Source organism: Heloderma suspectum, chromosome 3 (genome assembly GCF_057233095.1).
Source record: "Heloderma suspectum isolate Gila_16-S chromosome 3, 16-S_ref, whole genome shotgun sequence".
Classification (NCBI taxonomy): domain Eukaryota; kingdom Metazoa; phylum Chordata; class Lepidosauria; order Squamata; family Helodermatidae; genus Heloderma; species Heloderma suspectum.
This window is the reverse complement of record NC_139460.1, coordinates 126352023-126366700: the sequence shown is the minus strand read 5'-3', so window position 1 is coordinate 126366700 and position 14678 is coordinate 126352023. Positions and strand designations below refer to the sequence as shown.

The following is a 14678-nucleotide window of genomic DNA, read 5'->3' as shown; positions in this document are numbered from 1 at the left end:
GGCATAGCTGGGCCACCAACCAAAGCTGGTAGAAGGCACTCCATGCCACTGAGGCCATCTGAGTCTCAAGTGACAAAGATGTCTCTAGGAGAATCCTCAAGCTACAAACCTGCTGCTTCATAAATTGCCTTTGTAGATTTGAAATCTGCCTTTGATTCAGTTCTGGGGAGTTATGTGGTTTCTTTCTTCTAGTGATAAAAGATTGTTGTATCTTATTATTTGCTTCTATCAGAATACTATGGTTCAAGTGACATATGACCTGGAAGTAATTTAACCAATCCCAGTCCTGCCACTAACTGTGTCTGCCAGGATTATACACTTGTTGTGTCTGCCAGGATTATATATGTATATACTGCCAAGATTATATACTTTAATTAGTAGCTAAATGATGTGATTGGGGCTTGTTCATCTTCTGATTTTCAGTTACCTAGGGTCTAGACTGGCTGAATCTAGAATTCCATTTCTGTTATCTGCCGACAATGCTGTTTTGCTGTCCTTAACAAAAGTTGGTCTGAAACAACAGCTACATGCATATATGGTTTATTATACGGTCAATTTGTTGACCATTAATTTCAGCAAAACAAAGATTACTTATTTCCCAGATGAGTAAATGGGTTATTAGAGGGCAGACTATAAAGAAGTCATTTTAGGTATTTAGGTATTTTTTTCTATTCTTCCCTTTCCTGGGCAGCTCATAGATGCTCTGCGCTATCTCCATGAAATAGCGCTCTGCAGAATAATCTGTATTTTGTTTTTAATACAAAGGGTGGCACAATTTATTCCTGGTGCTCTCCAGGCATTTAATGCTGAAATCTTCACCCAGTTGTTAAATGGTTTTCCAATTTGGATTTTGTGTTTTGACCCACCTGTGGAACATGTACTCTCAAATGGTTTGTATTCCCTTTTTGTGTGCCCAGATGTGTCCCATTAGCTGTTCTGTGTCTGGAGGCTACTTCGCTTTCAGTTGAATGCAGGTCTTTGGCCCAAGCAGCATTCGATTTTTGGTTCACATTTTTTGAGGTTATTTGTACCTTCTTCAGAAGGGCATGTCTACGGTCAAAAGCCTTTAGCAGTAAATTATAATTATTAGGCCTTTCTGTAATTTTTTTCTGCTCAGTGTTACTGTTAGGCAAAATATATTCTTGATCTAAGGATTAAGCATATTGATACATAGTATTCTATTAATGTTGCTTGTAAAACTTGCTCTGCAATTCACCTTGGCTTGTCTTTTAAATTTATTAAGGGTCATGACAATTATTTGGATAACTTAACAGTTTCCAAGTATCGGCTGATCTTTTCTAGGACTATATTTAATTGTTTTCCCGCTATTTGGGGGGGATGGCCAGTTTTGAGTATCCTCAATAATAGACAACTTTGAGCCGGAGTGATACCTTAATACATAGTGGGGGGCGGGGAATGTAATTTCTACTGAGATGAGCGAAATCAATTACTTTCTCCTATTTTATGAAGGGCACAATCCTATGCATGTTTAGACAGAAAAAAGCCCTACAACTCCCAGCATTCCTCAGCCAGGACTACAACTTCCATGATCCCTGACCATTGGCCATGCTGGTTGGGTCTGATGGGGATTAAGAATCTAACAACATCTGGAGGGCCACAGGTTTCCCAACCCTGCCTTAGGGTGCAATCCTATGCATGTTTTGACAGAAAAAAGTCCTGCAACTCCCAGCATTCCCCAGCCAGCCATGCTGTAGGGGAATGCTGGGACTTTTTTCTGTCTAAACATGCTTAGGACTGCACCCTTAAACTATTACTATTTGCTAGCCTATCCTCTTTCAAACATTAATCATGCTTGAAAAGTTTTGAAAGGATCTACTACCAGTTTAATTGTAATGTCAGTTCTTTATGAAGGGGAATGAGCCAAACAGAATGTATTTATTGTGGGAGGCCTCTTATGCTGAAAATTGTCAAGAACGACCATAGCCAATGTTTTCAAGCCCAGTGGCTGAAATTAACCTCATCCCTGCCACTAATTTCAAGAAGCATGCATTTTTAGAAACATTTCAGACTGGTGCATATTTCTTCATTTTCAGTTTGTTAGACCTTTGCTAGGGGCACAAATGTCTGTTGTTTAGTAAAACAGATTTTTTAAAAGCTGCAATGAATCACAAACGACTGGGGGAAATTATTTCTAAAATGTAAAATATGTGTCTGAGGGAGATTAGGATAAATAAGCACTTATTCTCTCTCTCTCTCCCCCTGTCCCCCATTCCTTTTCTATTTTGCTATTTTGTTTTTAAAGTAGACCCATGTTTGATACACAGCGCTGTGCAATGAGATAAGACATGGGCTTCTCTGAGGTCAGCTGTTCCTGTCATTAACATTTATTTTTTTTAATCTGTTTCACTCATACACTTCTGCTTATTGCAGAAGGGGGGTGGGTGGGAGAGAAAGAACACAGAACCTTTAGAAATGCCTGTGAATTTAACAGCAATTTCCTGGCCTGACTTATTCTTCCCAAATGGCAATGCTTTTCACTCGTCAGCAGTGAATGGCTGTTTATGGCACAAACCTTCCATGATTTAGACATGAAGTCAACAGGTGCTGAGCAGAGTGACAGCAACCTCCGGCTGGTGCCTATAGTAAATTTAGAACTATGCTGATTTGTAAGCAATCGTTGTGTTCCCGTGTTTATTTCACAGACTTTATTCTTAAGGTGGATGTTGCCAGGGTACGTATCGATACTTTTTATACATACAGAAAGAACAGGCAAGTTCCACCGCTGAGACTTGTTATGAGGTCCAAGTTACTGCAGCAAAAGATCATAATTTAGTATGAACTGAGTAGGACAAGAAGAACCCGGTGACACACCTGCCTCTGTACCGATAGTGACTAATAGCAGGAGCCAACGTGTTCTGCAGCTGGTTGAGCAGTTCTAAGGAACTCCAAGCAAGGAACAAAACCCTAAGACAGAAGGGAATTTGCAAGAGCTGCACAGTTGAAGCAAAGTTCCTCTGTTGCCAACTCTAGTCTCTACTTTGTATCACTTAGATTATGCTAAATGCTTCAAATACCAGTATTGCAGTCCTTATCAGTAAAATGTATTCTAAATCAAAATCCCAGTGTTCAGTACAGAACCCTTCAGGTCCTAAAACAAATTAAATTTTAGTTGTAATATTAGCAGTAATAGAAGTTCTAAATAAATTGGGGTTTCTTTTCTTATAGGGCCCACCATAGCCCCAAGATAACCCTTCTAACTGTAACACTTATGTCATCATGTACCAGCAAGGCCTTACAAATGGGTGAGATGGGCGCTTGCCCTGGGCCCCAAGCAGAAGGGGGCACCAAGCAGAGCTTGGGGACTGTATTTTTTTAGTGGACTCTCTGCAGTGAGCCAGACTCACAAAAAGCAGGAAGTGCCTTTAACCGTCCCCCACCCCACAGCCAAATTCTACAGGCTGTGTGGGTGTGAACTACAAACAGGAACTTCCATCCATTTGCTTTACGGGGGAGGGGGGTCTTTCAGTTTCCAGTTTGACGTCACTCATTCTAGATAAAAAAAATCAGTGGAACGGGGCTTTACTTTGCGGCAACATTACCAAGTAGCATAAAGATGTATAAATACTATAAACACTATGAGCACAACAATTTTATTAAAACGAAAGCTATAAGTGGTGGTGGGGCACTGAAGGCAGTCCTTGCTCAGGGCGCTATTTATCCTAGAGATGGCCCTATGAGAACAGAGAGGCATTCTTAACTACTGCCCCACAGTTCAACTGAGGATCCAGCATGAGTATCTTCTGGAAGCATTTCTACTTTGACATCCCTTTTAAAAGCCAGAGTTATGCTGCTACTGGGTGACGTATGATAAGGACTTTAATACTTTGATATATGAGTCAGTAGGGTCATATTATTGTTACATTAACAAGTTATCTACTTAAAAGTTCTTGTTAGGTTTTTCATTTTTAAAATGTGGCTGCTGGAAAATGGCTTCGTATTGGTATGGCCCCTGCACAGCAGCAACGTCTGTAGCCTGGCAACATAGTTAGGGGGTGATCATATGGGGGCATGGATTACTGAAGTATAGAGGTTACCATTAGGCGTAGTTAGGAGAGGCAATGAATAGTTCTAAATAGTTCCTGCATGGAAAGGAAAGAATAATTGAAGGAACTGATTATCAGTACCTTCTGAACAATACAGAACTGCTGCAATGATGGACTGTTATTGCTGTTCCTCTGGCTGCATTATGGGGTGAAGTTTTGGGATATATGCACGCAAATAGTGGCCATAAAGGTCACCTGCTACATGTTCTTGCAAAACCATATTGAAATTAGAATTTTCCGTGCATTTGCTCTGACATACAGGTGTTTATACTTAATCTGCAAAGTGCTTTACAGTGTTTATGATTTTCATTGTGAAAATCATAGTAGTTCATTATAATTACAATTTTACTGACTGAAAGAAGAAGAAAAACACCACCCAAAGGTATTGTCTTGTCCACAAGATCAAAGCAGTGAGTTTTCTTGGCCAAGCATGAATTTCAATTAGAGCTGTGCACAAATGGCCTCACAAAATTCTCCAGCCTATTTGTGGGCAGAGAAATTGGGGGGACTGAACTTCTCCTAGGGGAGGAGAAATTCTCCAACAGTTTCTCACAGATAGGGCTCACTATTGGCAGGGGGCTTCGCACAGGCTCCTTCTTTTTTTTAAGGGTTTTGAATTTATTACACAGCTACTGTAAGTGGCAACAGCATCAACTGTGCTGAGGCTTCCACTTTTCTGAGTCAAAATTTTGAATTTCTTTGGGTGGTATTTTTGAGCTTACCTAATCACCGCAAGGTGGCCGAGGGTGCTGTGGGTGTTTTCTCTCACTATTACACATCTTTCCATTGCTCTGCAGCCTCCCAGGCCACCTGCACTGCCTGAACTGGAAAAGCCCCATGGGAGGAATTGCCTCATGATGTCTTCCTCCTGATGGCTTTAACTGAAGTGCGGGAAGCCGAGGAGGCAACAGGCTGCCACAGAGATTACTGTACGATGAAAGACAAGACAATCATGCACACTCCTCAGCCACCTCATAAGTAAGGTAAGCATGGGAACTCCAAACCCAATCCATGAGAATTTTTCCGAAATTTCTTTTCCTTTGAATTTCTTTTTGAAAGCAATTTCTTTTCTATCAAATTGAATGAGAATGGTAAAAAAAATGTGGGAGAAATTTTTGGCACAACACTAATTTCATTCCAGATATTCCAGATCCAAGCTGAACATTCTGCCTCCGGGAACCCGCTGACTCTCACAAATGAGTCTCAGACCGCCAAGGGAACTGTGTCAGTAAGGTGCTCCAGATTGCTGAGTAGCCACCCTTCCTTTTCCTTCCCAGTATAACTCTTCCGAGGGGTGGTAATAAGTTCTAGAAGTGTCTTAAATGATGCTGGAAGATTGATTGGGAAGACTAAAATAGGGGTGGGCAACTTGTGGCCCTCCAGATATTTTGGCCTACCACTGCCGCCAGCCCTAGCCCTAGGCAAAGATGAAGAATAACGGGAGTTGTAGGCCAAAACATCCAGGGGGGCCACATGTTGCCTGCCCCTGCAATATAGGCTTATCCTATGATTATCCCACTTCATCTTTTGTTATGTGCATTGATGGCATTACAGAAATCACTATTACTACTTGTAGTGGTGGTAGAGGGGTGGGCAACTTATTGCCCTCCAGATGTTTTGGCCTTTAACTCTCATCAGCCCTAGCCAGCATAGCCAATGGTGAGACCGATGGGAGTTGTAGGCCAAAACATCTGGAGGGTTACCCACTCCTGAAATAGTACAACAATTATTGTTGTTGTTGTTATCATTATTATTATCGTGCACAGCTATTTTATATTCTAATTTTTTGAAGTATGAATAAATATCTATATTGACTAAAACCAAAACATTCAATATATGGCCCAAATGTATGACTTTTGGTACAATCCATCCGGAATTTCTCCAGTTCAGTGCTTGTTGAAATGAACTGTACGGTTTGGATCCAGATTTAGGTGCATGCAACTGCGCTGGTGGAAGTGGACTCCCCCTCCTCCCCAGGGAAGCTCCTTCATCCCCCTGAAAATGCTACACAGAGGGTCAGGAGACCCTGCTAAATGTGCGGGTTCTGGTTCGGAGGGGGGGAGGGGGATCCCCCATATCAGGCGGAGGCACCTTCCAGGAACAGATTCCTTCTGTCAACAGACAGCAGATCCTGGATCCAGCCCTAGGTAAATTGTGAGCTCATTCAGTATCCATTTCTTTCAGTGAGCCTTGTGCAAGAGAAGTCCCTGTTGCTTTTGGATTGTTGTTGATTTTAATTATTTTTTTTTCAAGTTAAGCACACAAAATAGCAGGCACACTTTTAGGATAAAGAACGTTATTTGGAAAAATAATTGGGGTGACTGAGCTTGGATTAAGCATGTCACTTACCAGCAGTGATGAAAAATCCTCCCCCTGCTTTGTATAACACATGACTCCCGAAGGGTGCAGCACAGATGATGAAGAAGCTAGCAACGACCACAGTGACCACTCCCAGCAGCATCAAAACTGACCAGAAGCCACGATAAACTAGAAATGATCCAGGGGGGAAGATACAGAAAAGGTATTTTTCAAAACCATCTGTAGAACACAAGGCAATTTTATGAAAGCTCACCCCCACGCACCATTTTTATTCTCATTAGCAAGCCGAACATTTATTCCAACACGGCTTCCTCTGTAACAGCAATCTAAGATACCATATGTCCTTCATTAGACCTGAACGCCAAACCCTATCAGATAATCGTGGAATATAATGATGTATGTCAGAGTGCTATGAAACCCTGTTGTTTGGTATCTATGGTAGATGAATGTGGTTAATAAGTTCATTTACTTGGTCAATGGAAATTGTTCATAAAATGGTGTGCTGAACTCTAGCCAAGATTCTTCTAGATAATTATATGGTTTCACTAGTAGATACAATTGATTTCACCAAAGTAGAAACAGAGACAAGAAAGAAAAGTATGTAAGGGAATTCTTAGGCCATGAGAAGTACTCAGAATCTTCCTCCTTAAAAATAAAAAGTGAGAGCTTTTAGGAAAGATATGCATTTCATTAAATGGATTGATATATGATTTTTTTAAACAAAACTGGAAATACAGACAGAGGAACAAGCAAAACATGTATCCAAATTTGCCTATCATCGGAGTCATTCAGACAGTAAAGTTCTTTGTATATTATTCAAATCAAAATGCAAAATTACAGAATCTCATTGAGCCAAGGGCAAGCAATGCTGAAATAATGGAAGCAGCTGGTGATAAATGGGCTGAGAGTTTTGTGACATATGGTGGCCCAAGAAAAAAAAATTCATAACAATAATTTAGCTGGCTAATTACACATCTATTTTCAGAGACATTTTACAAAGGCTGCGGTCATGAAAATAAATTCATTTCATACATTGTAAAAAGGGGGATATTCATTTCTCCTTTTAAAAAAATTATGAGTTGTTATATGTTTTGCTAGAGCTAAAATGCACGAGATAATCCAAAAAGGTAGGCCCATGTATCACACATGACAGCTTAAGTTTAATAAGTAGACATCAAAAGTAGTTTAATATGAAGTAAGGTATTAATAACATTGAGCTAAGAGAAGCTATACTCATTCAACCACTCTTATGTGACTGAAGATGTCTGATAAATTGTAAAATATATACAAATTCAAGGATTCCATATTGTATATATTAGCTTCAACAGAAGTAGATATTGATATTTTCATGACGTACATTGAACTTTAAATGCTTTACATCTCTTCTATTATGCAAATACATACAAATCTAAAATTGTAATATATAATTGATGTCTATATATCCTTACTTTTAATTATTGTAGGACATTTCATTGTTCCCTGACAAAGATCATACCAGCTCGCCACATGTTAGGATTGTTATGTTTACTAGGCTATTTTTGATAGCCACTTGTTGAACCTCTGTAATGGCCACAGATAAAAATTGCAAAAGTAAATAGAAACACATTCAGCAAAAATACTTTAACCCAACACTTAAGAAGAAGAAGAAGTTTTCAAGAAGAAGCTTGAAAACACTAAAAGTTGTATGAAAAGCAAGAATGATACCTCCACGTTGCAGGCATGTCATGACTTCAAACAATTGTTCGATTGTTGGGTTTTATACTACTGTATTTGTCTTGGTATGTTATTAGTAGGTGCTTTGGGCCTCCTTTTGGGGAGAAAATGAATTTTAAAAAGAACCATTCATTATAGAAACCACTGAAGATTTCACTGGGCATATTCAAATTCTGTATTGATTCCAAGATTTTAGCAAGGCAACTATCGGTTGCATTATATTTCATCTTAGGATATCTGGGGGGAGGGGTTCCCCATCATAAGAATTCACTAAGTCAAATTTTACTGCATGCTTGTTCTTTCTCCTCTCCCCTGCCCCCCCCCCTTTCCAGGCTACATTAGCAAAATCAAGGCCAAATGTTCATTTCTGCAATTAGATTAAATGGTAGCCAGGTTTACATCACCTTCATCATCTAAAAAGTATGACATTACCAGCCATGATGGAAAGCGGCGATGTTCTCATGGTAGGTCATCCAACTTCTCATCAGCAAAACGGGCTATCATGGATGTCTTGGTTTTCTGTTACATCCATTTATTGGTCAACCAATATTGGTCAACCAATAGTTTTTGCACTGGCTCAATCGCACAGTATCAGTGGGCAAAATACAGCTCACATTACATATGTTAAAACAATAAAACATCTTATGGCACTTCAAAGACAAACAAATTTATTCTGAACCAAGACATCGTTGCCAAGGGATTGAAGGGGAACAGAATAAATTTGTTAGCTTTTAAGGTGCCACAAGACTCTCTGTTGTTTTTCCTACAATAACCTAACATAACTACTCTCTGGAAATTGTTACACATGTTAAATTCCTTTTGATTCAAAAGGACACAGTAAGCTAACAATCCTATACCCACTTTGTTGTTGTTCAGTCGTTAAGTCGTGTCGGACTCTTCATGACCCCATGGCCCATAGCACGCCAGGCCTTCCTGTCCTCCACTATCTCCCGGAGTGTGCTCAAGTTCATATTCATTGCATCGGTGATACTACCTAGCCATCTCATCCTCTGCTGTCCCCTTCTCCTTTCGCCTTCAGTCTTTCCCAGCATCAGGGTCTTTTCCAGGGAGTTTTCTCTTCGCATTAGGTGGCCAAAATATTGGAGCTTCAGCTTCAGTATCTGTCCTTCCAATGAACACTCAGGGTTGATTTCCTTTAGGATTGTCTGATTTGACCTCCTTGCAGTCCAGGGGACTCGTAAGAGTCTTCTCCAGCACCACAGTTCGAAAGCATCAATTCTTCGGCGCTCAGCCTTCCTTAGAGTCCAGCTCTCACAGCCATACATTACTACTGGGAAAACCATAGCTTTGATTATACGAACCTTTGTCGGCAAGCTGATGTCTCTGCTTCTTACCATGCTGTCTAGGTTTGCTATAGCTTTCCTCCCAAGGAGCAAGCGTCTTTTAATTTCATGGCTACAGTCACCGTCTGCGGTGATCTTGCAGCTCAAGAAAATAAAATCTGTCACTGCTTCCATTTCTTCCCTTTCCATATGCCAGGAAGTGATGGGGCCAGACGCCATGATCTTCGTTTTTTAAATGTTGAGTTTCAAACCAGCTTTTGCACTCTCCTCTTTCACCCTTAACAAGAGGCTCTTTAGATCCTCTTCACTTTCTTCCATTAGGGTGGTATCGTCTGCGTATCGGAAGTTGTTGATAATTCTCCCGGCAATCTTAACTCCAACCTGTGATTCATACAACCTGGCGTTTCTCATGATGTACTCTGCATATAAGTTAAATAAGCAGGATGGCAATATACAACCTTGTCATACTCCTTTCCCAATTTTGAACCAATCAGTTGCTCCATGTCCGGTCCTTACTGTTGCTTCTTGACCCTCGTACAGGTTTCTCAGGAGACAAGTAAGGTGGTCTGGTACTCCCATCTCTAAGAATTTGCCACAGTTTGTTGTGATCCACACAATCAAAGGCTTTAGCATAGTCAATGAAGCAGAAATAGACATTTTTCTGGAATTCTCTTGCTTTCTCCATGATCCAGCAAAAGTTGGCGATTTGATCTCTAGTTCCTCTGCCTCTTTGAAACCCAGCTTGTACTTCTGGTAGTTCTCGGTTCACATACTGCTGAAGTCTAGATTGTAGGATTTTGAGCATAACCTTGCTGGCATGTGAAATGAGCGCAACTGTACGGTAGTTTGAACACTCTTTGGCATTGCCCTTCTTTGGAATTGGAATGTAAACTGACCTTTTCCAATCTTCTGGCCACTGTTGAGTGTTCCAAATTTGCTGACATATTGAGTGCAGCACTTTAACAGCATCATCTGTTAGGATTTTAAATAACTCAGCTGGAATACTGTCATCTCCGCCAGCTTTATTGTTAGTAATGCTTCCTAAGGCCCACTTGACTTCACTCTCGAGGATGTTCAGCTCAAGTTCAGTGACCGCACTATCATGGCTATCAGGGACATTCAGATCTTTCCTGTATAGTTCTTCTGTGTATTCTTGCCACCTCTTCTTAATCTCATCTGCTCCTGTTAGGTCCCTGCCTTCTTTGTCCTTTATCATGCCCGTCTTTGCACAAAACGTTCCCTTGAGATCTCCGATTTTCTTGAAGAGATCTCTAGTCTTTCCCATTCTATTGTTTTCCTCGATTTCTTTGCATTGTTCATTTAAGAAGACTTTCTTGTCTCTCCTTGCTATTCTCTGGAACTCTGCATTCAGTTGGATATATCTTCCCCTTTCTCCCTTGCTTTTCGCTTCCCTCCTTTCCTCAGCAACTTGTAAAGCCTCATCAGATAGCCACTTGGCTTTCTTGCATTTCTTTTTCTTTGGGATGGATTGAGTTGCTGCCTCCTGAACAATGTTACCGACCTCTGTCCATAGTTCCTCAGGTCTATCAGGTCTAATCCCTGTATATCAGGTCTAATCCCTTAAATCTATTCGTCACCGCCACTGTATATTCATAAGGGATATGATTTAGGTTATACTTGAAGGGTTTAGTGGTTTTCCCTACATTCTTCAATTTAAGCCAACATTTTGCAACAAGAAGCTCATGATCTGAGCCACAGTCAGCTCCAGGTCTTGTTTTTACTGACTGTATAGAACTTCTCCATCTTTGGCTGCAAAGGACATAATCAATCTGATTTTGATATTGACCATCTGGTGATGTCCATGTGTAGAGTCACTTCTTGTGCTGTTGGAAAAGAGTGTTTGCTATGAACAGCGTGTTCTCTTGACAAAACTCTATTAGCCTTTGTCCTGCTTCATTTTGTACACCAAGGCCATGCTTGCCTGTTATTCTGGTGATTTCTTGACTTCCTACTTTAGCATTCCAATCCCCTATGATGAAGAGGACATCTTTTTTTGGTGTTAGTTCTAGAAGGTGTTGGAGGTCTTCATAGAACCGATCAACCTCAGCTTCTTGGGCCTCAGTGGTTGGGGCATAGACTTGAATTACTGTGATGTTGAATGGTTTGCCTTGGATTCGTACTGAGATCATTCTATCGTTTTTGAGATTGTACCCCAGTACTGCTTTTCCCACCCTTTTATTGACTATGAGTGCTACTCCATTTCTTCTAAGGGATTCTTGCCCACAGTAGTAGATTTGATGGTCACCTGAATTAAAGTCTCCCATGCTTGTCCATTTTAGTTCACTGATTCCCAAGATGTTGATGTTCAATCTTGCCATCTCATGTTTGACCACCTCCAGCTTACCTTGATTCATTGATCTGACATTCCAGGTTCCTAAACAATATTGTTCTTTACAGCATTGGATTTTCTTTTCACCACAGACACATCCACAGCTGAGTGTCCTTTCGGCTTTGGCCCAGCCACTTCACTCTTTCTGGCGCTACTTGGAAATTCCCTCTGCTCTTCCCCAGTAGTATATTGGACACCTTCTGACCTGAGGGGCTCATCTTCCGGTGTCATATCTTTCAGCCTTGTGATACGTTCCATGGGGTTTTCTTGGCAGGAATACTGGAGTGGGTTGCCATTTCCTTCTCCAGTGGACCACATTTTGTCAGAAGAACTCTCCGCGATGAGCTGTCCGTCTTGGGTGGCCCTGCACGGCATAGCTTAAGGCTTCACTGAGTTACGCAAGTCCCTTCACCACAACAAGGCAGTGATCCATGAAGGAGTATACCCACTTACCTGAGATTAAATCCCAACATACTCCACAAGATTTCCTTTTGAGTACTCATGTATAGGATTTCACTATTAAGCACCCATTCAATTATTCCACTGAAATTATTACAGGACTTAAAATAATTTAAGTGCTTAAAAGTGCTGAGTTTTGGCTGGATCTAGTCAAGTCATCTAAAGCATATTTATTTTTTAAAAAACACATTTCTAGCCCACCTTTCAAATACATAATGGAGAGCCCATGGCAGCTAACAACTTCAGTAATAGCAATCAACAAAGCTAGCAAACAGTTATACACAACCAGCATAGGAACAGATAAAATGGAGTGAGCAGCCACTATCACAGATATTGAGTTGAACCCAGAATCTGCATTCTGTGAGTTGAAGGGACCTTCCATGATCATAAACACATTATTAAAATGTGTGTCTAAATTTTTAAAAAGTGTATCATTTGGTTCCTGAAAGCATATGAGGAAAAGTCCAGTCTGGTCTGTTATGGTAATGAGTTGTAGCCACTGTTAGTCTAACTCAGGGGTAGGCCACCTTTTTGGGTCCATGGGCACATTTAGAAATTTGAGAAACTGTCCTAAGCACAACCATAAAATGGCTGCCATGGGTGGGAATGACTAGCACAAAGGATAAGTAACTTTCCTAGATGGCAGCAACTAGAGACTCCCACCTTGCATTGAAGCAATCCCAACCACCAGTAACAAAATATACAAATAATTTTAAAATAAAAATTGGGAGGAGTAGGGTGTCCCTTGGGGGTGGTGACAGCCGACAGGAAACTCTGGCGTGGGCTGGTCCATGAAGTCACGAAGAGTCGGAAGCAACTGACTGAATAAGCAAAAACAGGGTGTCCCAGAGGGCATCAAGAAAGGTCTCTAGGGACACATTGGTGCCCACAGGCCCCATGCTGCCTACCTCTGTCTAACCTAAGTCCCATTCATTTCAATGGGTCTATTCTAAATAGGACTAACAATGGATACAACCAAATGTGTTCCATAGCCTCATTGTTGAGATGGCCCTGTCCCTCACACCCACCAACCACAGCTATCATGGTGGTGGGACACCTAACGGGGCCTTTAAAAATGGGCAGTATTTTATAGTATCTTTCTGTACATGGCATGTATCTCTGTACTACTCCACAACCTTCAGGACCACAAAGGCATGGATGCAGGCCCCTCAGCTTTGGAATTCTCTTCTGCTGGAGATTCCTCAAAGCCGGAGCCTGTCCTCAAGGAGCGGCGTAAGGCATTTTCATTCGAACCATCCTTTGGTGGCCAGGAATAGTGAAAGACAGAGGGGGACTGAGTAAAATAATTAGCATATTGTTCTCTACTCTGAGACCTTGGGGTGGGCAAGATATAAATGAGGCTTGAAAACTTATTTGTTCGAGTCAGAGCCTTAGGCACTGGAATATGGAGTGAGGAACAATCGGTTTGTAACTGGGTTTCAAATGGGTTGGTTGTTTTAATTGATTGGTTGTAAGTAGTTAACATTTTGATAAGTAGTTTGTAATATGTAATTATTGACTTTGTTTATATTATCGTGTTGTATGTTTTGGGTTAATTTGAATGAGCTATGGAATGTGCTATTCTATGGAATATAGAGCACAATATAAATTTTTATTACTATTGTTATATATCCAATTAATTACTGCCCAGAATACTTTATTTCTATAAAGTTATTTCATCATTGCCTTTGGCTAGTACAATACATACATTATATATTTATTATATATAAAGTTTTTCCTTTTCCCTTCCATGTATGTGGAAATTACACTATTTATCAATTGCCTTCAGATTATTTATTTATTGATTTGATTTGTACCCCATCTTTCTACCAAAAAATGGCACTTACGGTAGCTTACAGGCACAAATAAAATTGCTTAAAATAATAAAATGATATATTAAGATAAATAAAAACATAACAATTACAGGGGAGAAATTTAAAAGATAACTGTGTAAACATGAGGTTAGGTACAGTACCGAAATGCCATATAAATTGTCTCCTCATAAAGCAGATATATTTGTAATATTTATATTCAAGATATTTACAACATAGAGTGATATAAGAAAGTAGCACAGTAATTCAACCAGTGTTATGCATTTTAAGTCTGACTACTCTGTGTTATTGCAACAGGATAAGAGAGAATAGTTTCCATAACTTAGCTCCACAACATTTTTCTTCATCATGTCACAGCACTTGCTTTGGCAACGTTCTACAAAGCTAAAAATATAATGGAGTTGGGAACAGTACAAGAGGATAGGAGGGAATGTGCTTGACATAAGTCTGATTTCTGCTACAGCAATATCACCAGCCACAGGAATAAATAATAAATTACTCCTTAATGCCCTTCACAGAATCACAGAACTTGCGGGACTAGGAACAACCCTGAAGTTTCTCTGGTCCCACATCATTTGGCAAAGCGTGATGCTAGCCTTCCTGTGCATACTCAGATTGTTGTTCAAGGAAGGCATGA

At 40.4% G+C, this 14678-nt stretch overlaps 1 protein-coding gene across 1 annotated transcript in view; it reads right to left on the bottom strand.

Moving 5' to 3' along the window:
• TMEM182 (transmembrane protein 182) overlaps positions 1 to 14678 on the bottom strand; it is a 30345-nt gene that overhangs the window by 5715 nt on the left and 9952 nt on the right. The window contains exon 4 of the mRNA XM_084844462.1: positions 6414 to 6551. Coding sequence (XP_084700588.1) covers positions 6414 to 6551 — 138 coding nt within the window. The remainder of the gene's footprint in view (positions 1 to 6413; positions 6552 to 14678) is intronic.